This window comes from Colletotrichum scovillei (assembly GCF_011075155.1).
Source record: "Colletotrichum scovillei strain TJNH1 chromosome Unknown Contig00010, whole genome shotgun sequence".
Lineage (NCBI taxonomy): Eukaryota > Fungi > Ascomycota > Sordariomycetes > Glomerellales > Glomerellaceae > Colletotrichum > Colletotrichum scovillei.
The window spans coordinates 1,647,232-1,672,362 of record NW_023336268.1 but is presented as its reverse complement, the minus strand read 5'-3'; the positions used below and the strand labels follow the sequence as shown (position 1 = coordinate 1,672,362).

The following is a 25,131-nucleotide window of genomic DNA, read 5'->3' as shown; positions in this document are numbered from 1 at the left end:
ACCGGTAGACTATTGAACGTAGACTTAGAAATCTTGCGTCATGCCAGAATGAGCACCTGATATTGCCATCAGTTGCCGCACAAGGACTTTGTCTTGGATAGAACGGCGCAAATGGAAATAAGGTACGCGACCAATTGATGATGCTACTGCTTCTACCATCATGATCTGATCTATTCGCTGAGAGTGTGTATCCAGTTGATTTTCTGTGGGACCTCAATCTGCCAGGCAACCTTTGACGACAGTGCGTCTTTCCCAACCAAGATGTCAAACTCGGACCCAGCATCAATCACCCAGCCCTTCTTGATTGGATCAAAGACACCCAAGGAATACGCATCAATCTCAACCTGTAAAAGCTGCTCCTCGCCAGTCTTCAGGTGGGAAGATTTAGCAAAACCGCAAATCTGCTTCTCGGGCATTACCAATCGCCTGGTCGAGGTTTTTCTGCTCCATAGTATGACTGTCTCTCTTCCAGAAACATCAAAACCACCCGTATTCTTCACTAGCACATTCGAAACCAGAGGACAGTCCCTGGTAAGTACGTTGGAGCTAATGGCGCCCGCGTGCATGGAGAAGCTGTTATACGACAAGCCGAAGCCGATTGGGTACTGTGGCGTGACTCCAGTGAGATCCCACCATCGGTAGCCGACGAAGAGACCTTCGGAGTAGTATGTTTCGTTCTGCTCGCCAGGAAACGAGGAGTATGCTGGACAGTCTTTGATATCACGAGGAAAGGTGACCGGCAGTCTGCCTGATGGGTTGATCTTACCACTGATTACCTGCGCCGCCGCGTTGCCAAGCTCTTGGCCTTGATACCATGTATAGAGCACTGCTTGTACCTCATCAACCCAGGGTTCCATTCGAACGGGTGTACCCGCCTGTACAATGACAATAGTCCGCTCGCACTTGGCCGCGACTTGATGGATCAATCGCACCTGGTCGCCAGGTAGCTCGAATGTAGGGATATCCTGTCCTTCAGTCTCCCACTCCTTGTCTCGTCCAACCACCACGATGGCAGCTTCACATTCTTCTGCCAAATTCCCGGCCTCAGTGGGTAGGTCGGTCGCGTCACATTCGTCGTATCCGAACCGAAAGCCCTGAAATTTGTCTTCCATGGGTTCCATGAGTGGTGCAAGAAGAGGATCAAGCTGTCTGTCATGTGATAGACAGTCGATTTGGACCTGATACTCGTGATCTGCTTCCATGTACATAGCGGCTTGCACTTATCCGCTGCCGTATGTGAAGAAAAGCGTCGATTTCTCCTCAAAGGCTCCAGACTGTTGGAGAATCTCCTTCGTATCAATGAAAAGCTTTGCTGGACCGATGGATGCCAGTGACAGCTGGTGAATGCCCGAGGTGAGCGGCTTGAGACAGGCTCTGACTCGAAAAGAAAAGTCGGCGGGCCTACCGACAGCGGTTGGCACATCACCAAAACTCATGAAGTAGAGATCGTCCCTATTTAAAAGGTCTATCAGCAATCAGAAGTCCCAGTCATCCAAGTTTTACTGGACGTATAACTCACACGTGTGTTCTGGCCACTACCTCGCTAGAAAGATCATGACCTAGATGCTAATCAATGCAAGCGCCGGGCTTTGTCGTGTCTGGATTTGTTATGACCGTAGGCGCTGGCGTTGGTAAGTACCTATTGACTTTGGCTCCCTCGTGGAAGAGAACCTGGGTCCCGTATTGGCCAAATTCCTGCTCTACCGAGCCTAGAACCGAAGTCCAGTAAGGTGCCTTGATGTAGCTGCTTCCACCACCTCCAGCAATGATTCGTTTAGCATTAGGTCCAATGACTGCCAGCTTAGATAACTTTTCTTGAAGCGGTGATAAAGGCAATGCGCAATGCTCATTCTTCAAGAGCGTGATGCCAGAATATGCGGCTCGTAGCAGGAGTTCCTTCGTTGCTGGGTCGTCACGACAATATTCTGGGCCATCCACGGCGTCTTCGAACCGCCTCGTCTTGGCTAGAAGCTCTAACACGCGACGTGCCGACTCATCTACTCTCTGTAGATTGATTCTTCCTTCTTCCAAAGGCCTTTTGAGCGCTTCCCATGACCGCCTGATCGTTTGCTAGAATTGTTTGCAAAAGAATCAGTGGCCGCAAATTCGTTGCCAATATGAAAATAACGGACCGACGAAGTGCTTTGGGGTAGCTCCCACGCCGTGAGACTGTACCCCCCTAATATGGGCAGTGGCTAGCTTTCCCGAGAGAAAAGGATCTTCGCTGAAAGACTCAAAGTTGCGGCCCCCGAGAGAGTGGCGATGTATACACATCGTGGGTGCCAGTGATACGGATGCGAACTTGGATTTGCACTAGACGAAAGGTCAGAGAAATTATCCCCATAAGAGAAATAGTCGGGGGATGCCAACCTCCTCTGCAAGAAGCTCGCCAATCTCTCGCAACAGATCGATATCCCAAGTGGCTCCTAGGCTTACGCCGCAAGGCAAGAAAGCTGCGGGAACGTTCTCTCCAAAGATTTCTCCACGAGCGCCCGATGGACCATCGCTGACCTAAGAGCACAGACGAATGAGTGAATTGCTGATCTCGGTCACATCGTGTCTTTCATAAAACACATGACTTACCTTGAGCTCTGGCACACCTAGCCGATCGATAGCCGTAGTGCGCCACTGGGACGCACCAGCAAGCAGTGAAACTTTCTCCTCGAGCGAAAGGGAAGCCAGGATATCCAGGATCTTTTTCTAGGCGCCATCTTCGAAAGAGCTTTTTCGCAATGCTATTGTCTGAGCTAAGCTTTGATAGTCCACACTATTGAAGACGCTCACATTTTATTCCAGGCTCAAGGGTCAAATTACACAAAGGTGTTCAAGGTATTTCAAGCAGCCGACGGTTCGCAGGAGACAGGCTGAGGCATGGATTCACCATTCTAACCGCCGAGCCTTCAATGAATCGAGGAAAGTGTACACGAGATGCGGAAACTAGTTTCCTATCGGGAGAGACCCATAGTATCCTCGTGTCTAATTAGATCTCATAACCTGCCAATAGGGGAAACAGGCATGTAACAAGTGGCTTAAGGGATCGCCGAAGTATTAAGGGAATCCATTTTCCGCTTTTACGCGGGGCTCGATATCAACACGAAGTGGATACATAAAGCATCCGGTCAGTCAGGGAGACTAACAAACGGTCTAGTTACATTTTATCACAACGCCACACGTAGCAATACGTACTTACTACCATACAAGACCACATGTCACAAAATAATTGCCCTCTTTATGTAGTATTGAAACATATTCCTGAAAGGTCCTTTTTTAAAAAAGAGGAAAATGAATTATTGATTAAATATATTTTCTACTCAGGACCTCGCTTTATAATGTCTCATAAGCATAGTCTTGCTGTGACTGAACTGAGAGCCCCTGAGGTTAGATTGAAACCTTTAATTAGATGACGATAGTTTAGCCTCTCAACTATTTCTCAAACGCCTTGAATCTCGCTGCAATCCACTCAGTCGACATTCATGTGAGAAATAAGATATTTTGATGTTTGCCTGCCTAAAGTTAGGGCATTATGAATAAAAGCTAGAAATATCGTAATCGGCATCATCCCAGGAGAGAGCTTCAAATGCCCGAAAGTCCATGTATCCATACCCAATATCCAACAGCAGTTGTTCCGAGGGTTGGAGACTCGAAGGACCAGCCCCTTCTATATCCGTTCCAAGTGTACTGAAAGCGCCCGAGACATCCTTTGACTGAAAATCATGACATGATACTGCAGAGCCCCCCGGTTGCTTGACAATGCGCTTGTTCAAGGTCCCTGTTCCAAGTTCATGTTGATGAGCTCTTTGAGACAATCCGTTCTGGGAAACGTCCATTCCAAGACAGCTAGCACACGAGGCTTTGGCTACATCACATGCTGCACGGCTTTGTTGCTCTGACAGAATCTTGTTCAACGTTCGTAGGTACCTCAGTGGTGGGCTCCACGAAATAGAAAGCTCTCGCAAAGTCTGTAGGCAGCCGTCGAGGTCATTCTTGCTCAACTTGGAAACATCGTCCTTCACCGCAGGTTGAACGAAAAGAATAACGAGAGCAGCGCTAAGAGTGCAATGGGTTGCTGTCAAGGGACTTAGACGAAAGCTCCCGAAAGCTGCTCGGTACTTTGCGCCCAACGAGCAGATCTCGACGGCGGCTTCGCAGCACGCGGCAGAGGCCCGTCGGCCTACTTCGGTTTGATCAAAGAGATGCTGAAGTGTGACTATCTCAGTTTTGGGTTTTCTTGAAGATTGAAGGTAAGGCCTTGCAAGGAGAATGACAGAAGTGTAATAGACCATGTTGAGAATGTAAGAGTGTGGAGACTTGGCTCCTTTGTTGGCTTCCTCGCTTCTGCTGACCTTAAGCTCATTTGGAAGCGAATAGTACCATCCTTTGAGAGTAAGGATGCACGAGTCGAAGAAAGTTCGCTTCTCCACGGCCGAAGAAAGTCTCTTTGGCGCATATCTGAGGCCCCTTTATCAGTACCGATGGAATCGATCCTAGATTTCTCAACAACACATTAATACTGCTCTACTTACAGGTTCGTCAGAACCTTCTCCAGTGTCTGACAGTGAGTGATTATGGCTCGTTGAAGGCGGAGGGAGTGGTTTGGTCGGCTATCTGGCTATGTTCCTTGAAGCAAGGTTGTAGACGGAAGAGGGACGGCTCCTTGCGAGTCCTTCATCTCATGGGTTAATGACTCTATCCCGAGAATCTAAAATGCTATGTACTATGCGCACTACTAAAGAGAAACTTACTAGCATTGTGCAGACTCTGCCCGTATAGCTCGCCCACAGCTTATCATGACAGTATAACGCCCAATATATCTGTCGACGAAGCTGCACTTCACTGGATGTCAGGAGGCTGACACCAGTAACTGCCGTACTGTCAACGTTCAGCCCCATATCCAGTAATAGGCGGTTAGCCATGCCATGGTGTAGCCACCCCAAACTGTCGGATCCAACAGCCTTGATGAGTTCCCAATTGTTAGTGGGATCCCATAGAGAGACATGGAGGTCGTTTCTTGGTACTCACAACGTAAGAAATCCCCAGAACTCCCAAGGCCTGAATTGTGGCGACGCCGGGACATTTGACTTCTTCTCTTAACAAGATCTCTGCTCTTTCTGAGAAGATACGGCCAGCGGTATGGGGATCGCCAAAGTCACTTCGGACTCTCCAATCATCGCAATACCTTGAAGCGACGGCAAGCATGCTATGCAGTAATGATGGGCATGAGTAACGCCCGTTACAAAGCATGCTTTGTCGAAATAAGGCCTCATCCACCAATTGCAACCACGGCTGCTCCCATTCAAAGTACAAGTCAATGAGAATGTCTCTCAGTTCCGGGGCTACTAAATCATCAAGGTCCTTCATCTCCACTGAACTATTACCATAAGAGATGCGGCCCACTTGCTGTACACCATCTAGGTTCTGGCTATCCGTGCCTGATGAAGGTTCAATGGCAGGAGACGTAGGAGGAGGCTCATTGGATGACCGCAGCTCAAGGAGACCACTGGTTGCACCAAAGAACCGAGCCTCGCTTGCCTGAGACCGATCATAGATGTTCGGGTCTGGACACAGAGTGCCTTCTAAAGCGGCACCTGCTTGGGCGCTCGCAGCCGACGAAGAATTGACCGCGGCGGTAGGTGATTGTCCGGCGTCCTGATCCATTTCGGCTCTCTGGGCATCGAGCTGAGCAACAGAGGCATCGATATCAATTGAGTGGAGCCACAAAACTAACCTTGACGCTGGTAGGATCCATCATCGCCAATAAGGAGTTCGTAAAAGACTTCGGGATTTTCGAGGAGGATGTTGGCGCCTGGACATTGCCTGCGAATAGACAGCTCATATGGACCATCGTTCAATGCGTTGCCGCCATTCTCAGTGCACTGGGCTCAGGGCAGCTCAACGACCTTCTCGGCCGTCGATTCTGCTTCTTCGTCACGGTTGGGTAATTTAGACCTTTACTCCGATCTCGAGTGACACCAGTAATCGATTATTTGCTAACGATGGAATTGTTTCAGTCTGACAGTTGCTGGTACTGTGGTCGAACTCTTTTCTCCCGACTGGAAGGTATGGCTTGTTGCCAAGTTGCTTATGGGCGCTGCAATGGGGTCGATGCAAGCCAATACGCAGACGTTCGTGTCCGAAGTCACGCCGGCCCAGATCCGCGGATTCACACTTTCCCTTTTTCAGTTCTGGATCATTCTTGGCTCCCTGATAGCCTCGTGCGTTCTGCAAGGTAAGTCAAACCCCCCACTTCCTGGCACCCCCCTGTTTCTGGCACCCACAAAAACGATGGGATCACAACCCAACCTCCTCATTACTATTAACTATTGATCCTCAACCACACCCACTACAATACAACTGCCAGCCTCACTAGGGCATTCAGAGTCGCTGGATTCAGCCGTAATAACCTCCTTTTCACCCGCTTCGATTTGAGCCCGATGGATATCCCTGATGTTCGCAAACTTCGTGTTGGGATCGATCTGAACAGTCTTCCTCTTCCTAACTGCAGCGTTGGTAACTTGGCCCTCAGGTGAGCCAGCTGCTGCTGGGCAACGCTGCCAGTTGCCAGGCCTGCTCTGTGAAGCCTTTTTTCACCTTCCTGAACAGCAGCCGTTGAGTGCTGGTATCATTGTCGAGTTGGGTGTATAAGTGCAGTTGACCGCTGAGCTCTGCCAGCTTCCTGGGTGTCGACCAGACCACTGCAGAGGAAGCAGAATCCCATGGCTCAACAGGGGGTTTGTTGACCATTATGGCATCGCTTTTTGCCCCGACTGGTTGGTTTGGGTGTGGTGGGCTTAGCAGAAGGCTCAGGTAATACCATAGGGTTCATCAGGGGCTTAACCATCGCTACAGGGTGTAGACCAGTCCACTTCCAACCACTTCTGATGTTCGAGACTGATAGACCAGCAAGTCGAGCCTTCTGGTAACAGTCCAGGAAGTTCCTTTTACCTATAATGGTAGAGTCGTTCCATTGAGACAAGTAACCGAGCTCCTTCCGATAGGCTGACTTAACAGGGCTGAAGACAGACTGGTCAAGTGGCTGGAGGACATGAGAAGTGTGGTGGTAAGAACAGTAAATGGATATTGTTAATATAGCAATTCCACATGAAGTCTGTCGTCGTATGACTCCCATGCCCATCCACAATCAACAGTCGAGCCTCGCCCTCAGCCTCGGGCATAGTCTGTGGGATAAACACCTTCTCTAACCATTCAATGGCAGTTAAGTCTGTAGTCCAGCCATTATCTGTTGCTGTAAACTCCCACCCATCGTATGGAACCAGATGTAATGGAAACCACTGTTGTTGGACCGTCTTCCCCTTGAAAATGATAAGAGGACGAAGTGCCCTACCCAAGGCTGAGATACACTCAATGATAGAGACCCATGCCCTCGACCCAGGTTGTTTCTTGCGAACAGACGTCGTCTCAGCCATGCCCAGCACTAACCCATTAGCTCCTGACCCTCGAGGATGCCAGTCTCATCCATATTATATCTGTTGGCTGGTTTGATGTCCTTGATCTCAGGGATAGCAAGGAACTTAAACCAGTTCCTAATGACCTCAGTAGATGCCCCATTAACGCGTCTAGAATCGATGGAACGACTTCTCTGAACCTTAATGATAGGGTTCCTTCTCACGAAGGCATAGATCCAGCCTTTTCCTAATGGTTTGGTATCCCCAGCAGCAGCCAGAACTCGCTCTGCGAATTCCTTCACCTGTTGGTGCGTTGGTGCGAGGCCCAGCGAAGCCTGAATGCGAACCCATTGTGCCAGCTTACTCTCCTGGTCAGGAGACAGCCTCTGCCAGTCAGCAAAAGCCACTTTCCTAGTCTGACCACCTTGGAGACGTAGTTGGAGGGTTGATCGTGGTATCCCATAAGTCAAACCCCCCACTTCCTGGCACCCCCCTGTTTCTGGCACCCACAAAAACGATGGGATCACAACCCAACCTCCTCATTACTATTAACTATTGATCCTCAACCACACCCACTACAATACAACTGCCAGCCTCACTAGGGCATTCAGAGTCGCTGGATTCAGCCGTAATAACCTCCTTTTCACCCGCTTCGATTTGAGCCCGATGGATATCCCTGATGTTCGCAAACTTCGTGTTGGGATCGATCTGAACAGTCTTCCTCTTCCTAACTGCAGCGTTGGTAACTTGAGCCCTCAGGTGAGCCAGCTGCTGCTGGGCAGCTGCCAGTTGCCAGGCCTGCTCTGTGAAGCCTTTTTCACCTTCCTGAACAGCAGCCGTTGAGTGCTGGTATCATTGTCGAGTTGGGTGTATAAGTGCAGTTGACCGCTGAGCTCTGCCAGCTTCCTGGGTGTCGACCAGACCACTGCAGAGGAAGCAGAATCCATGGCTCAGGGGTAGTTTGTTGACCATTATGGCATCGCTTTTTGCCCCGACTGGTTGGTTTGGGTGTGGTGGGCTTAGCAGAAGGCTCAGGTAATACCATAGGGTTCATCAGGGCTTAACCATCGCTACAGGGTGTAGACCAGTCCACTTCCAACCACTTCTGATGTTCGAGACTGATAGACCAGCAAGTCGAGCCTTCTGGTAACAGTCCAGGAAGTTCCTTTTACCTATAATGGTAGAGTCGTTCCATTGAGACAAGTAACCGAGCTCCTTCCGATAGGCTGACTTAACAGGGCTGAAGACAGACTGGTCAAGTGGCTGGAGGACATGAGAGGAGTGTGGTGGTAAGAACAGTAAATGGATATTGTTAATATAGCAATTCCACATGAAGTCTGTCGTCGTATGACTCCATGCCCATCCACAATCAACAGTCGAGCCTCGCCCTCAGCCTCGGGCATAGTCTGTGGGATAAACACCTTCTCTAACCATTCAATGGCAGTTAAGTCTGTAGTCCAGCCATTATCTGTTGCTGTAAACTCCCACCCATCGTATGGAACCAGATGTAATGGAAACCACTGTTGTTGGACCGTCTTCCTTGAAAATGATAAGAGGACGAAGTGCCCTACCCAAGGCTGAGATACACTCAATGATAGAGACCCATGCCCTCGACCCAGGTTGTTTCTTGCGAACAGACGTCGTCTCAGCCATGCCCAGCACTAACCCATTAGCTCCTGACCCTCGAGGATGCCAGTCTCATCCATATTATATCTGTTGGCTGGTTTGATGTCCTTGATCTCAGGGATAGCAAGGAACTTAAACCAGTTCCTAATGACCTCAGTAGATGCCCCATTAACGCGTCTAGAATCGATGGAACGACTTCTCTGAACCTTAATGATAGGGTTCCTTCTCACGAAGGCATAGATCCAGCCTTTTCCTAATGGTTTGGTATCCCCAGCAGCAGCCAGAACTCGCTCTGCGAATTCCTTCACCTGTTGGTGCGTTGGTGCGAGGCCCAGCGAAGCCTGAATGCGAACCCATTGTGCCAGCTTACTCTCCTGGTCAGGAGACAGCCTCTGCCAGTCAGCAAAAGCCACTTTCCTAGTCTGACCACCTTGGAGACGTAGTTGGAGGGTTGATCGTGGTATCCCATACTCCAATGAGGCTCTCTTTTGACTCTTGCCGTTTGAGATGTCCTCGAGAGCCTGACAGAAGCTGATCTTCGGTATATTGAGGCATTAGATATAGAAGAAGGTATGTGCAAAAATGAGCCCATTTGGACTCAATTGAAAATGTTGTGATAAAAGGAGGTTGGGGGTGGGCATTGCGTTGTGGTGGATTTTCGCGTTTTTGTGGGTGCCAGAAACAGGGGGGTGCCGGGAAGTGGGGGGTTTGACTTACTCCAATGAGGCTCTCTTTTGACTCTTGCCGTTTGAGATGTCCTCGAGAGCCTGACGAAGCTGATCTTCGGTATATTGAGGCATTAGATATAGAAGAAGGTATGTGCAAAAAATGAGCCCATTTGGACTCGAATTGAAAATGTTGTGATAAAAGGAGGTTGGGGGTGGGCATTGCGTTGTGGTGGATTTTCGCGTTTTTGTGGGTGCCAGAAACAGGGGGGTGCCGGGAAGTGGGGGGTTTGACTTATGTCAACTTTAGACCAACGGACGAATCGTCTAGTGGTGCCCTCAACTCACTTGTACCGAAATGTCATCATCCTGGATGCTCAAAGGGCGATCCATGACAAGACTGAGCATGCTAGGGCCAAGTTCAATATTAGACGTTCTAAGTTGATCACGAAGACCACCATAGCATACCGGTCAAAAGAGTACACAGCCCAAAACAACCATCGCCGTCTGTTAGCTTCAGTTAACCCTATGCTAGAGTTCATATTTGGCTCTCGGTGCAGGCCGAGCGAGATACAGGTCTTCATAGCCAGACCCAATAGATGCCAGGCAGAGCCACCGGAGGAGTTATAAAGAGAGTAGATGGTAAGCATGATCATGCAGTGTATGTGCTCAAGGGCCGATTCGGTGCGCATGATGGAAGGAAGTTCTCCGAGGGCGGCAGAGTGAAGGCTTGCGCTAAGTAATGAAAGGTGTGTAGAAGTCGGAGAGACCGAAATCCCAATAGCGCAAGCCATGTGGAGATTGAAAACATGTAATGGCGGAGTGTTCTGTGCGGCATGGCAATCAGTTCTACATGCCATAACACCCTCACATTGCCGGAGGAACATGTCCTCGTCGATGTATGGCATAATGATTGGCCATTCCAGGAATTTCCGGACATGCTCAAGCGTTAGATCCCGGCTCTCTGAACTGAGGCGACTGTTCATATCAGGAGTTTGAGGTGCCGGCATAGCTTTGGATGGGTCGCGTCCATCAATAGCCAAGGCCCCTGAGATCACCTCTGCTAATGAAAACTTCCTGGGTAGATCATCGGAATTATCTTGGGGCTCGGCCATTGCATTTCGTGATAAGAAGCCGATTGCCCCCATTGTGGCTCTCACAGAAGAATCTTCGGTGCCATGTCTGTTACTGTTGACAGTGTCGAGCGCACGGCTTGAGGTTATCGAGATAGCATCACGAGGTGTCGCAAGACTATCATCCATTGGAGAAGAGCCATCACATGATTCGGCGCGACCGTTGTGCGTACGCGACCGCTTTCGATGAAGCGATTGTTCTTCCAGATTGGCAATCCGTCTTTTCAATGACGACACGTAACTTAGATGTATCAGCAAGCTTATCATCGGGCAGATGACTAGGCTATACTATTACCCAATGACTGAGGTGTGAGAGAGCTCAGATGCTGTGTTGAAATCTTGGTTCCGTGGGATACACTCGACCCCTAGCCCACTGCACGAGGTGCATGCCGGCAGACGTCGGTCGCACTGATCATTGTCAGCTAATACTGATGTGTATGGGATCTTAACATCGGGATCCTAACTTTTTGTTTCCTCTTCCAACATCTTTCGCAAGCTTGTGGGCGAGTTACCGTGGATGTTAAGGGCGGCTCAGGTGTTCCCCTTAAGTTTAAGTTCGGAGCCTCCTGCGCACCTGCAGACGAAGTCGAACTCATAGCCCCACTTTCTATTCTCTCATATTAAATGGTTCACAGTCCACTATGAGCCAGATAGCGGAGGTAGCCGGCTGGGAACAAATGGCCGTCTTCGAGTTGGCGTGATATGTGAGGTGGAAGCTGCAGGCTCAAAGTCTCGCACCTCCGACGGTTTGCCGACGTTGCGGGGTTTGACCCCCAAGCCTCCGTGGGGAAGACTATGGAGGATCTGATTGGGCCACCCCAGCTTCTCATAGTGATAGACCACAGTTAGAGTCACCAGTGTCAATGAAGAGGCGACCATGCGATCGGATCAGTTATTGCCAGATTCGAAGCATCAATAAGCGACGGTCAGGGTTTCAAGATACAACGTGACAACTAGGAGATCTACCCTCAATTCCATATGTATTCTATGTTTGCCAAACGGCAGTACTTCCTCTCGTAAGAGAGATACTGGTTGTGATGGGACCTATGATTTGCCATTTGTATGGGCAGTTGCCCTGATACTGAGGCTAGACATCTCCGCCGCTCTTTTCGTGGCACCGGCAATAAGCAAGGGGCCATCCGTTGCAGCCATAACCCAGCGCGCACCCATTTGACAAAACTTTTCGACAAGATCCATACGTGAGTGAAGACCTCCCACGCCAACCCACTTTCCGTGCTTATTGCAGGCAGCGATCGTCCGCTCATAGGCTTCTGTGAGTCTAGGGTTTTCGTAGTCGCCAGGGATACCCATCTCAGCCGTCAGATCGTTGGTACCGATAAGTAGAGAGTCCACTCCTTCAACTGCTGCAATCTCGTCGACTAGCTCTAGTGCCTCAAGAGTCTCGATCATTGGTATAACCAAAGTAGCGTCATTTGTGATGGGATTGGAGACCTTGGCAGGAATCGTACGGAACTGATAATGAGGCAATCCGTTGGTTGATGATCGTGTGCCGATAGGTTGGAACTTGGCAGCCGCAACAACGTCTCGTGCGTCTTGCACACTACGAATATGCGGCACGATAACACCAAGGGCACCACCGTCTAGGATCCTTGAGACAAAAAAGGGGTCCTTGCTGGGCGCTCGTACGATTGGCGAGATCCCGGCGTACAGCGCGGCAATGCACAGTTGGGAGGTCGTCTCGAGATCGAATGAGGAATGCTCCATATCGACGAGGATTCCGTCGAATCCTGCTGTCTTGGCCATCATGGGAAGTTCTACCGACTTGACTAGTTTGACGCTCAGAGTCGATGCAACCTCATCGCGGAGGAGTTTCTCCTTGAATGAGTGGGGAATAGAAACGGCCATCTCGGTTGAGAGTGGGAATGTTGAGTGTTGAGGACTATGATCGATTGATTGATTGATTTGCAGCGTGGAAGAATTATTGAAGCACATGTAACAAAGGTATTGTTATATGGCTTTCCATTTCTTGTTCGTGGACGGACGCCCGGAGTCATGCCGAGGATTTCCATAACCTCTTCGGCGCTTCCGCAAACTTTCGGCCCTCCGATCCCATGTTCAAATTCAATCATTACCGAACTTCTCGGCCGGTCGTATGGAAAATGTCCATGGTCGTGTTTCTTCATAAGATTGCAGCTGAGATATGGAGGCACCGGGGGCCGTCCGATACCCTCGGACCACCTCCGGATGGGTGTACAGGGCATTAATGGTGACTGATCTTCGTTGCCACCGTATGGCCATTGACTCCGATACCCTGTTGTGTATTTTATGAATCAAATCGCAGTCCTCCAAATGCTCATACATGCCCATATACAGCGAAATTCAGACAAAGCTCCAAGATCACGAATCGAGGACGTCACAGACAATTTTCAATCACTGCCGACTATTCTTTCTTACTTAGATCAACCAACCCGTCAATATGGCTCCAGGGCTCGTATCTGATCAATCTGAAAGCGTTCTTCTCGATGCCAAGCCAACTGTGTATGTCTTGGATTCATTTCAGCCTGAGATCATTGACTTCTGCAAACAAAACTTCAACGCAATCCTACCTGGACAGTCCGAACATGCCAACTGGAAAGAAAACGCTCGTTTCCTTCTTGTGCGGAACTCGCGTCTCACAGCTGAGGATATCGCTGCTTGCCCGCATCTCCTTGCAATAGGGAAGCAGGGTGTCGGAATTGACAAGATCGATGCTGAGGCCTGCTCTGGACGTGGCATCAAAATCTTCAATACACCCGGCGTCAATGCGCGAGCTGTGGCCGAACTTGTTCTGGCTTTGACGACAGCCGTAGCAAGACAAGTGGGAAGCATTACACGGAAACAAACTTCTGGTATTCTTGTGCCCAAGGAGAAGTGCTCGGGTATCATCTTGCACCGAAAGACGATTGGCATACTCGGCATGGGCAACATTGGAAAAGCTGTTGCCCAGATTTTCCGCGGAGCGTTCGAAGCTGACGTTGTGGCTTACGACCCCTATTTGCCCAATGAGGCCTGGTCTGATATTCCTCATCGCCGAGTCCAGACGGTATCGGATCTCTTATCAGTTTCCGACGTGGTGACGGTCCATATGCCGTTGACATCCACCACTAGAGATCTCATGGGGTACAAGCAGTTCAAAATCATGAAGAGAACGGCCATAGTCATCAACACAGCTCGAGGAGGCATCATCAACGAGGGTGAATTGGAGCAAGCCTTGTCGGAAGGCCTCATCTGGGGCGCTGGTCTAGACTGTCACGAGGAGGAACCCCCTAGCAGGGAGAAATATGGATCGTTGTGGGACGTTGGTGCGGTTAGTACGCCACACATTGGGGCAGCGACGAGAGAGACTCAAGTCCAAACGGGCATGGCAGCAGCTACTAAGCTGTTTGAATACGCGAGGAGTAGGGCGTAGATGGAAAGCAGTGCTGAATCAAACTTGAGGTTCTTTCATTCCTACTAGACTTGAAATATTGGCTAGTCGACAGTCAATACCTTCAGAGCCTCATTACACTATACTGCCATTGCGATATTTGCCTGCCTGTTAAATCATCGCTGAGATTTACTGCAAGCCGTATGTATCATTGAAACTCAAACGCATCCAACGCTCCAATATGCCTCTCTGGATCACCGTACACATATTCCCCCAAGGCGGATTCCATATTCCATAGTGCCTCGTCTCCTAAAAGCGCCCAGTCCATGAAACCGTTTCCCGGGGAAAAGGTGGCTGTGGCTGGTATTGGCCCATCCGTCTCCCTCGAACCGTGGGATAATGTTGTAGGATTGCCCACTGTGGCTCTCTCGACGGCAGGCACAAACGAAAGGTTGCTCGGAATGCTTCCTGGAATGTTTGGTTCTTGAACTCTGGCATCAAGATTCGTACCCAGGGCACTGGGTTCTAAGACGCACTGAGAACCAAGAATCGAAGATCCTGAGGCTACTAGAGGTTCAGAGAATCTTTCTGATGATTGCCGGAACCCGGCTCTCGGGTATTCCAGTGTTTTGCCTTGAGATAGGACGTCAGATTGTAAAGTCTCGAGAACTTTGTCTAGTTTTCGAGTGGTGTTTCGTCGAAGAGCTCCAAAGACGCCAACATATTGTTTGGCACTTGGCAACTGCTCCGCCATGTTCTTTAGTGTCTCTTCACACTGAATCAATCCGGCTGAAGCATCCGAAAGACCTTCCTTCTCTATTCTGGTTGCGGTAGAGACACAAAACAGCACCGAAAGACCAGCAGTAAACATCATGTGAAAATAGCTGCGGGTATGCGTGGTACGTGGTCGCTGTTGGCACAGTTTTGAGTAAGCCCAAATTGTTCGAAGTGCAATTCTGAGGCATAGGACGGAAATATGATGGGGCGTCTTCCCGCCTCGCTTGGGCATAAGATCAATGGCTCGTCGAACTAGGTAGAGTTGCTCCCTAGCTAGCAAAAGATCATACCAATCCTGCGACTCATACAGACACTTGGGCTGCTGGAATGCCGGGCAATTATCTCTCCAGTGCTGTAGGTCTTGCATCAAGCAGCTGAGAGTTTGAAATATATGACCAGGGGCCAGATGGCTCCTGGAAGGTTGGAGGTACTTGCAGGCGAGTCTCGAAAATTCGGAGTGGATTTTGGAAGAGATTTGCCGCAAACGCACGGAGATGAAGAAGACGGTCATCTCGGTCGTGTCAAGGGCGACGTGGGATGATCGAAAAGCCTCAAAATTGCTTGAAATTTGATTAGCAGTGACAATATCCTCGTCATTTGCATCTGCCGGAAAGCCGACTTCAATATCGCGATCATCAATACTAAATGGTTTTCCCAAGACCGTAGAGCTATATCTGTCGATCATGTAGACTTGCCAGAACACTCGTCGCTTCATTTGAACTTGCATGAAGTTCATGGAGTCGTGATCATTGTGGTGCAATCCTTGTTCGATGCACAGGCGACCACACAGCCGAATGACATCCCAAATGGACGTACCTTCTCACAATGAGTATGGCTTGTAATTCATTCGTTGAGGTTGGAACCAAACATACCTATCCGATGATAGATACCAAAGCGGCATATCAAGAGTAGATTTTGGATGGAGGCTAGGCCTCGTGTAAGAAAGTCTGAATCCATACGTTGCAGGGCGGCGAGATAGTATCCTTCGGGGTGCTGGTCGTGGGTGCCATTCAGAAATGGAAGCACTGAACCGATTGCGAGAATCATAAATGCGCGAAACAGATCGTGGTTTGAGGCAGGTTGGTCGGCCGGTCCATGTGAGAAGACCCGGCAAAAGAGACTCTTGACCTCGTCTCGGCGAAGGAAAGGACTTTGCACATGAGACCAACTGAGACTATGAAAAAGTGTCAGAACAATGGTAAGTTGGGTGCTTGACGAGAAATTCGTACTATTTATCGAACAGAGACTCGCCTTCCCCGTTTGAAGGAAGACCACAAGGTTGAATAACAGGTTCAGAGGCGCTAGGCACTCTCGCCAATAGTTGTAATAATTCGGTGTTATTACTTCTCAAGTCTGGATCTGCGAAGAGAGAAGCCATGAATCTAGTTCAATATCAGCAATATTGCTGTGAAGGCACCATAGTCAGTTGCAAACTCACCCGAGTCCCTCTCCATGTGAAACAGTCGAGTTATCGATCGAGGTGACAGTTGGACCAGTCTCTGCGGCAGGCTGGTCCGCACTGTCACATGAATGGACCTCATCGACGGGCAAGGTGTCCAAGTCTTGAGCCAACTGTCTTTCAAGTTGTTCTAACCGATCTATCTCTCTACGTGATTTCGTTAGATTCTCAAGTATCTAAGACTCAAATGCAGCGAGGTACATCAACGCCTACGCTCGTGAGAGTGTTCTGTCTCCAGCAGAATTGAGCACAACACAGTTGCTGCCAGTCTTCGAACACGGAGTACATTTTGGCCTGGTGCTGTCACACTGGGCAAATCACTTAGCCCCCGCTTACGTCCTTGAAGTCGACAGCGGCACATACTTTGATTTTCTTCTGATAGCATAACTGGCAGGCTGGAAGCCGGGGTAGTCGATCTGCTGCGGAGTTCATTCTTCGAGCCAAACTGTCAAGTCATGGAATGCCTTCCAAGAATAATGAGCAGATCGCAGCCGGTGTAATCCTTGTGATAAGCGTTTGATATTGTTTACAACACGAATTTCGGAGCGGCTCCGGTGATGCGCCTGAAGATGGGGAAATCGGCTTGGCTCGGCTAAGGTACTTTGATCACAATTGCATAGTGGGGTTGACCCCTCCTTGTAATGGGTCGGAATCACTCCGAGCAAGTTGCTTTTCGCGGACCTCCGAATCTTACTGACTCCGCCTGCTCGAGCGACTTTCTTTTCCGCAACAAAATTGCTAATTGCACATGTAAACGAAAACAAAAATGTAGCATCATTGTCAAATCTACTATCGCTTAAGGCTTGGCTGCGGTCGTACGCCTCGACAATGCCAGTCGAGCTTTTGAATATTCCCCTCCAAGCTATCTGTGATAAAGAGGGTCTTGTTTTCCGGACCACCAAAGCAGCAGTTCGTCAAGCTGATGCCGGATGTTCCACTCACGATGCGTGCCTTGGGGATCCCATCGGAATCAACCACAAATATGGACCCTAAACTTGGATGACAGATGAAAAGATTGCCTTCTTCATCGATCGCCAAGCCGTCTGGACCAGCGTTTCCAAAAGACTGGAAAAAGACGCCAGCTTTGGTTGTTGTTCCGTCGGGATGAAGAGGAAGCCTCCACACCTGGTTGGATCTCGTCATTGCGACGAATAAGAACCTTTCATCGGGTGAGAGAACCAGTCCGTTGGGTGACACTCCATTTTCCACGATTGTCTCCAGCTTTCCATCAAGTAAAAGCCGGTAGACTTTGCCAGTTGGGTCTGTCATGCCGGTTTGGCCTTGGTCGGTGAAGTAGATGCTTCCTTTCGAATCAATAATCAAGTCATTTGGGCCTTTGAATCGCTCCAAGTGTCGCCGGGTGATCAACGGTTTGATCTTCCAATCAGACGGATCGAAGAAGAGTATTCCCTAGACATGAACGCTTCAGTAAGGCCAAGATGCTGCGTGCAGGACTGTGGTTTATCTACGAACCTGCTTGTAGTCGGCAACGATGAGTCGGCCATCGTCAGTTGCCGCAAGCCCATTAGGCTCGCCGTCCCATTCTGCAACAACAGTAACAGCCTTCTCTGGGTCAATCTTGAGGATTCGCCCATAGGGAATATCCACTACGTAAAGGTTGCCAATATCATCGACGACAGGGCCCTCAAGGAATATGTGATGAAATTGGCGCGCAAAGCCACCACGCCACTCGGTATCTTTACCAATGCAACGAAGCTCATCTGGAATTCGAACATAGAGTTCGGCGTTCATTATCGGAGGTACCGGGTAGAAGTTCATTGTATGCAAAGTAGACGATCATTTGCCTGCGGCGTTACTCAGACTCAACAAGGCGTTAAAATGGTTGAGGGGACAATTCAAGTTTACAAGAGGGTAGCTTTGATCAACGTTTTTCTCATTCATACTTCACGAGGTTGATACAAGCACGCGTTGAACCTGAATGGAAATCATCCGATGATCCTAGCGTCGTCGGACTGAGCCCGGGCCTAGGTTTCGGCGTGTGTCCGGGTCGTATCTTGAAATCTTACGTTAGTGCTCCGCTGCTCTCCACACATCTTCCCCAAATTCTGGGGTCTAGCAGCTTACCGAGTCCGGGGAAGGCTCAGGGAGCATGTCATGTGTAAGAGGGAATATTATTTTAGTCATGACTGTCCTTCTTAGAATTTCTCAAGCGAAAAGCTGTTACATGTAGCGATCAATCTTCACGGGAGTTGAAACTTTGCAAGCTTCCCGCAATGTCTCTCATCAAAGCCACAACTGACGCCATACGGGGCAGTCCCAGGGAGATTTTCAATCCCTATTTGTTTCTATGCACCTGGATATGGAGCTTCTCAGGGGTGGCAAAAGGATTCGACGAGGGTAAATCGCACAATTTGACCACTTTCGTCCTCAGAGAATGGTGGCTAATGATCCTCGTTTCACAGGCAATATTGCGTCTTTAGTCACCATGGCCATCTTCAAAAGGAGATTCGGGATCGACGGCCAATCTGAGAGCGAGTACTCAAACACCAAAGGCTGGATAGTGGCTATCGCGACAGCTGGTGCTGTCTTTGGTTGCTTGGCCTGCGTAAACCTTACCGAGAAGCTGGGCCGCAAGCGAACGATGCAGATCTTCACACTGATTTACATTGCTGGTAGTCTCGGTCAAACTTTCTCTTCTGGTAGTATGGCGGGACTCTACATCTCCAGGATTGTCTCTGGTATGGGAATTGGTGCGACAACGGTGCTCCCTCCAGTGTATATCTCCGAGGTAAGGAGAAAGTTCCTATGAAGAACGACGACCACAAGGACTGACACATACTTCAGATTGCGCCTCGATCAATCCGCGGTCTTTTGACTCTGCAATACACATGTTGTCAACAACTCGGCGTTGTGTTCGGCTTCTTCTTCAACTACGGCATCACAAAACACTACGCAGGGAACCAAATCCAATGGCAACTACCGACTGCCCTTCAGATTGCACCCGCGATTATCTGGGGCCTGGGAACATTCTTCACGCCCGAGTCTCCCCGTTTTCTGCTGTCTCGTGGAAGACCAACAGAGGCTCTCAAGGTTCTTCGTGACTTCCGTTGCCTTCCAGCCGATCACCCATATGTGGACGACGAGTTTCGCGCGATGCAAGCCCAGTTAGAACACGAATTGGAGATTGTTTCAGGCGCTTCGGTTTTCGATCTTGCTAAAGAGACGTGGACCGATATGCCAAACAGACGCCGATTTGTATTGATGTTTCTAGCGCATTTATTTTCCCAATGGAGCGGAGCCAATGCCATGTGAGTACAAAGACCTCTACAGCGACAATGCCCTTCTGACTTGTGTCATCTTTCAGCACGCAGTACAGTCCATCCATCTTTGGATATCTAGGCATACAGGGTGAAGAGGGTCGTCTTCTTGCTACCGGAGTCTATGCCATTGTTAAGTTTGTTTCCGTCTTGATATTCTCGGTCTTCGTTATCGACTTCATTGGCAGAAGGCGCTCTCTTCTCACTGGAATCTGTCTCCAAATTACCACGCTTCTGTTCGTTGGTATTTACCTCAAGGTCACCAATGGACGTGACCCGGAAGACATTTCTGCAGACCCAGCAGCGCGACGAGCAAGCGAAGCTGCCATCGCGGCCATTTACTTGCATGCAATCGCATGGTCTATCGGATGGTTTTCAATCCCATATCTCGTCAGCGCGGAAGTGTTCCCCATCAGAATCAGATCTCTGTGCGTATCTGTTCTGATGGCCTTTCACTGGGCGTTCTACTTTGGCTGCTCGCGAGCTATGCCATCTCTTCTGGCCGCTACAGAACGCTATGGTGCGTTCATATTCTTCGCAAGCATCTGTTCTGTCTCACTCGTGTACGTTTATCTTGCCATGCCGGAAACCTCTGGGAGATCTTTAGAGTCCATGGAGAACCTATTCAACCGGCCTTGGTATACTGTCTACAAGGTTGCTTATCCAAAGGCTGAAGATCTTGCAGCTCGCCCAGTGGTGAGACAAGACAACGGCAAGGAGGAGAGAGGGAAGGAAGAAGAGAATGGTGCGGCTATCCACCTGGCTTAAGACTTGATTGCATATTATTATACTGTAGATTTCATGAGCGATAGTCTGGTATCTGAAGCTCTCGGAATGACTTGACGTGTACGATCCCCGATCTTGCCAAACACGCCTTCAAGTATTGGCACAGACACCACTGGGACGGCGAAAGTTGTTTTGTTTGGGCTTCGAGTTTGTGTACCAAGTAATCAGAAAGTCCAGAACTTCCGGCTGTTGAAAGGGCTCGGCCTCGCCTTTGTTTGTCAAAGCCCTTTTGGGCAATAACTCTGTTCGGGAATCTCACCCGAATTTTCTGCCTTGTCATTCTTTCTGACAAGAGAAGTCTGAGTTTAGCGGATAAAGTGGGATACTTCGGGGATCTCTGAGTTTAAACGCATGGAGCGCCAGGCGTCTTTCCAAGATCTGCGCCTACGTTCTCACCTTCCCAGTCCAGCAGTGACGCACCACACGCTTTTGTCAAAAGTAATTTGAACATAGAAGATGGAACGATCGGAGCTAAGTAACATCAGATCGACTGAAGACTTTCCGCGGCTCTGCGGCTTGCTCCAGACTGTCGCAGCACTGACGGGATTGGAATCCTACGCTGCTTCAACACTCGTCCGACACTCTATGTGACGGACTTTGGCTTTGTCCATTCCTAACTTAGCATAGGGCGGAGTCAGCGGCTTTATTCGTCCCAAATATTGCAGTGCCCATCTTTTTGAGCCATCATCGCGATGATGCTCTTGATCATATAATCCCATCGCATCCTGGACGGGTGCCGACGGACTCCATGTCTGAGCTCCAAACCTTGTAGACCGGACGACTCCAGCTGTTCCCCCGTGGCCCCAGCGTCCTCTTGTACGCCAACCTGAGTGGCTAGGACAATTTCCCAAAGCAACTGTAGAACACGCATCACGCGTCAGTATGGTTTCAAACGCCGTATACGATCAGCTACGGCTGACCAATATCGCTGGTCGGTCAAGTTGGGGGATTCCGACGATCGTTGGCAGAGTCAGTAAACTCCTGCTGCCTGTACTGGTCGTATAAAGTCGATGTGCCCTATGTTCACGCTGAACTGATGAGGAGTTCGTGTTGTTAAGGAACTTGTGTCATTGTCAACAAGATGGATATTCTGAAGACGAATCCCCTTTATCTTGGTGGTGCGCTCGTATGCGTTGCACTGGCTGCGGTACGTTTTCAACTCCCTGGGCTTTTACTGATGTATCTTAGCTACCACTGACAAATGGCTTGCTAGTACGTCTATGCGGGGCTCACAAACCCGTTATCGAACATTCCTGGGCCATGGTACACCAGGTTTACGACACTGCCATCGACGTTCAAGGTCATCACAGCACACCACCCTGATTGGATCCACGACTTACACGCCAAGTACGGGCCGGTGGTGCGGTACAGTCCACATGAGGTCGATATCTCTGACCCGCCAACATGCCAGCGGATTCACAGCGTGAAGACTGGATTCTTCAAGTCGCCATTCTACTCGCTTCTCATCACGGATTCCTCCAGCGTATTCAACGAGATTCGCCCAGAGATCCACCGCAAGTACAAGCGCCTGTTGTCAAATCCCATGTCAGAGACCGGCTTGAAGACGTTCCTCCCTCGCATCGACAGTAAGGTCCGCTTAGCCATTGAGCGCATCCGTGACGAAAACAAGGTTCGAGGTGCAGCCGACATTGCAAAGTGGTTCATGTTCCTCTCGTTTGATGTTATTGGTGATCTAGCCTTTGGAGAGTCCTTTGGTAATCTGGAAAGCGGCAAGGTACGTGGCATCCCCCTCAGAGTTTCAATGAGATATTTGGAGCTTATACTAAAACACATGTTTCTGAGTAGAAAAATCGATCTGTCAATGACTTCGTCAGTCTCGGTTTTGTCGGTGGACTGCGGTCCATGTTCCCAACAATTGCCCAAATTTCCCTCTATCTCCCGATTCCAATCTTCAAAGAAGCAACCGCGATCCAATACCGTACTTTCGACTACGCTCAGGGTGCCCTAGACCGCCACGCTAAGCGCGTCGAAGAGACCGGATCAGACCCCCACCCGACAGTCTTCTCCAAGCTCTACAACGCCGGCGAAGAAGAGACCTGGAACCCGATCGAGATCCGCGACAACGCGCAGGTGTTCATCGTGGGCGGCAGCGACACGACCGCCAACTCGATGATCTATCTCGTCTGGGCAGTGTGCAAGATCCCGGAGATCAAGGCCAAGCTGATGAAGGAGCTAGACGCCCTGCCAGACAATTATTCTTACGAGCAACTCAAAGAGCTGACGTACGTGAACTGGATTGTCAATGAGACGCTACGGCTTTACACCGCTCTGCCGTGTGGACTTCCGAGGATAGTACCTCCCGGTGGTGCGGAACTCTCGGGGCAGTTTATTCCCGAAGGATTCACCGTTACGACGCAGGCGTACAGTCTTCACCGGGACGAACATGCGTTCCCCGATCCTTATCGCTTCTATCCTGAGAGATGGGAGAACACCACGCAGGAGATGAAGGATTGCACCATGCCCTTTGGCGGTGGCGCCCGGAGTAAGCACTATTTCAAACCAGAGCAGCTCTTGCCGTTGAGATACCGTTTTGCTGACAGCGGGTAACAGCTTGTTTGGGAAGGCATTTGGCTCGCATAGAACTTCGGCTTATCACTGCTAGGTTTTTCAAGGCTTTCCCGAATGCAGTTGTGTCTGATATCGAAGGGATGTGCGACAAGGACATGGAGCCAGCGTTGCATTTTTTAATGGTTCCCAGCGGTCATCGATGCTTGATCAAGCTCAATGGGTAGTTGTACATCGTATTGTTGGCATAGAGAAGAGTATGAGAAACATCGTAAGTTCTCTGAATACGTTAAATTGTACCGTGAGCCTCGTTTTCGCGAACCAGTATGGAACCAAGTCAGGTCAGTGGGTCGGGACTTGGAAGTGTAGAAGCGGGGCAGAAGCTGAACCAGCTGGCTTCGGGACCCCTTGCGGAAGCATAAAAGATCCGGCAGGCTGCATATTTCAGCCTGCTTACGTGGGACGATGACTGACCGTATGGAGACTTTAGAGCTGGAATCAAGCTGAGCTGACACACCTGTACTGTAGTGTTCTTTTCGGAAGCCAAGGCGTTTAGTCCGGCGGGGAATTCGGATGCGGGAGTAAACTTTCCCATGATATGCCGCGTTGTGGATCTGGGGTACGGACCGCCAAAGATGGATGTTCACATATTGAGGTACTTTTCTTATCAAAATGAAGTCAATTGACTGGAAGAACGTGGTTCTACGCAGCCCAGACATTGAGGAAACTATAACTCGCACGTTATCTCCTCTAGTAGGGGAGATCTCAGCTTACTCCATGGATGACAAAGACACAGCTGAGCTGCAGCAACCCGCGGGCGATACGGAGCGGGGCTCAAGGGCGCCGTGCCCCGCCATCGGCTGCAAAGACCCCACTACCCCGCCCGGCCCCTTGCGGCGGAATGGTTCGACTACGCCCTATGACTTCATGCTGAGCCGCCCGTCGTTCAGACTTCATATGTAAGCCTCAACTCGCACACACCTCCTCACCGCCACATCCATACCATATGTTTGTGCCCTCTTCAAAGCCTCAATCGACTTCCCCTCAGCTCATTTCATCTCGTTGACACATACACCGAAGCAATGGCCGAAACTCCAAGCGCAAAGCGTCAAAAGTCCTCCAAGGACGTCTCCTACGAACTCATCTACTGGCCAGGCCTCCCCGGCCGCGGCGAACACGTTCGTCTCCTCCTTGAGGAGGCCGGCGCCGAGTACACCGATACCGCACAGATCGAAGACGGCGTCAAGAGCGTTCTGGCTCAGATCGACGACAAGAACCTGGGCGACGAACACAACCCGCCTCCCTTGGCGCCTCCCATCCTCAAGCACGGAGACCTCCTCATCAGCCAGACGCCCAACATCCTGCTCTACCTAGGACCACGCCTCGGCCTGGCACCCAAGATCTCAGAGGATGACGACGGCATCTACATTGTCAACGGCCTCGCTCTGACTGCGTTGGACGGACTCAGCAATGAGGCTCACGACACGCACCACCCCATCGCGACGGGTCTGTACTACGAGGACCAGAAGGAGGAGAGCAAACTCAAGGCGAAGGACTACATCGCCAACCGGTTGCCCAAGTTCTTTGGGTACTTTGAGCGGGTGCTCAAGAGCAAGGCCAGCGGCGAAGGTCCTTGGCTCTATGGAGGGTCCCTGACCTACGCTGACTTGGTGCTTTTCCAGGTAAGATATCTCTTCCGAAGCGCTGTGGCCCTAAGAATGCTAATTCGATCAGTGTGTTGATGGTCTCAAATTCGCGTTCCCCAATGCTCTGAAGCGGATCGAGGGTACTGGTGACTACAAGAATCTCTTTGCGCTCTATGATGCCGTGAAGGAACGGCCCAAGATCAAAGAATATCTTGCTAGCGACCGTAGACAAAAATACTCTCAGGGTATCTACCGTCACTATCCTGAATTGGATGAAGAGTGAAAGTGAGAGTGGTGTCATCTAGAAAAGTTCATTGCTTGAAAATGTGTTATGATGGATGAGTTGCAATAAAAGTCATCTGTTCAAGCTCAAAAAGTCTTACATGTCACATTCAACAAAAATGTCACCTTAAAATTATATGCCATTGTTTTCCCAGTCATCCCAATATCGGCAAGCCCTTCGCT

General features: G+C 49.9%; 9 protein-coding genes across 9 annotated transcripts; 4 read left to right on the top strand and 5 right to left on the bottom strand.

The window, feature by feature from the left end:
- Window positions 1–170: 170 nt before the first annotated feature.
- Window positions 171–1,208, bottom strand: HER10_EVM0006342 (Glycoside hydrolase family 3; the record flags this gene model as incomplete). Its single annotated transcript, XM_035475929.1, has 2 exons — window positions 171–703; window positions 767–1,208. The coding sequence occupies 2 exons, from the start codon at window positions 1,206–1,208 to the stop codon at window positions 171–173; spliced, it is 975 nt and encodes a 324-aa protein (XP_035328077.1).
- Window positions 1,209–7,955: 6,747 nt separating this feature from the next.
- HER10_EVM0006375 (uncharacterized protein) lies at window positions 7,956–8,375 on the bottom strand (the record flags this gene model as incomplete). Its single annotated transcript, XM_035475961.1, has 2 exons — window positions 7,956–8,204; window positions 8,283–8,375. The coding sequence occupies 2 exons, from the start codon at window positions 8,373–8,375 to the stop codon at window positions 7,956–7,958; spliced, it is 342 nt and encodes a 113-aa protein (XP_035328083.1).
- Window positions 8,376–9,828: 1,453 nt separating this feature from the next.
- On the bottom strand, window positions 9,829–11,423 carry HER10_EVM0003313 (uncharacterized protein; the record flags this gene model as incomplete). Its single annotated transcript, XM_035472994.1, has 3 exons — window positions 9,829–9,988; window positions 10,163–11,110; window positions 11,278–11,423. 3 exons carry the CDS (start codon window positions 11,421–11,423, stop codon window positions 9,829–9,831), a joined length of 1,254 nt encoding a protein of 417 aa, XP_035327788.1.
- Window positions 11,424–11,871: 448 nt separating this feature from the next.
- Window positions 11,872–12,693, bottom strand: HER10_EVM0010391 (HpcH/HpaI aldolase; the record flags this gene model as incomplete). The annotated part of the gene is made up of 1 exon (XM_035479851.1): window positions 11,872–12,693. One exon carries the CDS (start codon window positions 12,691–12,693, stop codon window positions 11,872–11,874), a length of 822 nt encoding a protein of 273 aa, XP_035328431.1.
- Window positions 12,694–13,264: 571 nt separating this feature from the next.
- HER10_EVM0003149 (uncharacterized protein) lies at window positions 13,265–14,236 on the top strand (the record flags this gene model as incomplete). The annotated part of the gene is made up of 1 exon (XM_035472834.1): window positions 13,265–14,236. One exon carries the CDS (start codon window positions 13,265–13,267, stop codon window positions 14,234–14,236), a length of 972 nt encoding a protein of 323 aa, XP_035327767.1.
- A 166-nt stretch (window positions 14,237–14,402) lies between these two features.
- Window positions 14,403–16,018, bottom strand: HER10_EVM0006538 (uncharacterized protein; the record flags this gene model as incomplete). Its single annotated transcript, XM_035476121.1, has 2 exons — window positions 14,403–15,790; window positions 15,844–16,018. 2 exons carry the CDS (start codon window positions 16,016–16,018, stop codon window positions 14,403–14,405), a joined length of 1,563 nt encoding a protein of 520 aa, XP_035328105.1.
- A 2,646-nt stretch (window positions 16,019–18,664) lies between these two features.
- On the top strand, window positions 18,665–20,476 carry HER10_EVM0011403 (MFS quinate transporter; the record flags this gene model as incomplete). The annotated part of the gene is made up of 4 exons (XM_035480836.1): window positions 18,665–18,788; window positions 18,854–19,179; window positions 19,236–19,699; window positions 19,768–20,476. 4 exons carry the CDS (start codon window positions 18,665–18,667, stop codon window positions 20,474–20,476), a joined length of 1,623 nt encoding a protein of 540 aa, XP_035328522.1.
- A 1,099-nt stretch (window positions 20,477–21,575) lies between these two features.
- HER10_EVM0005506 (cytochrome P450) lies at window positions 21,576–23,247 on the top strand (the record flags this gene model as incomplete). The annotated part of the gene is made up of 4 exons (XM_035475120.1): window positions 21,576–21,641; window positions 21,708–22,229; window positions 22,301–22,997; window positions 23,066–23,247. The coding sequence occupies 4 exons, from the start codon at window positions 21,576–21,578 to the stop codon at window positions 23,245–23,247; spliced, it is 1,467 nt and encodes a 488-aa protein (XP_035327993.1).
- Window positions 23,248–23,987: 740 nt separating this feature from the next.
- HER10_EVM0001126 (glutathione S-transferase) lies at window positions 23,988–25,102 on the top strand. The gene is made up of 2 exons (XM_035470884.1): window positions 23,988–24,702; window positions 24,755–25,102. The coding sequence occupies exons 1-2, from the start codon at window positions 24,103–24,105 to the stop codon at window positions 24,947–24,949; spliced, it is 795 nt and encodes a 264-aa protein (XP_035327573.1). The 5' UTR covers window positions 23,988–24,102; the 3' UTR covers window positions 24,950–25,102.
- Window positions 25,103–25,131: the final 29 nt, after the last annotated feature.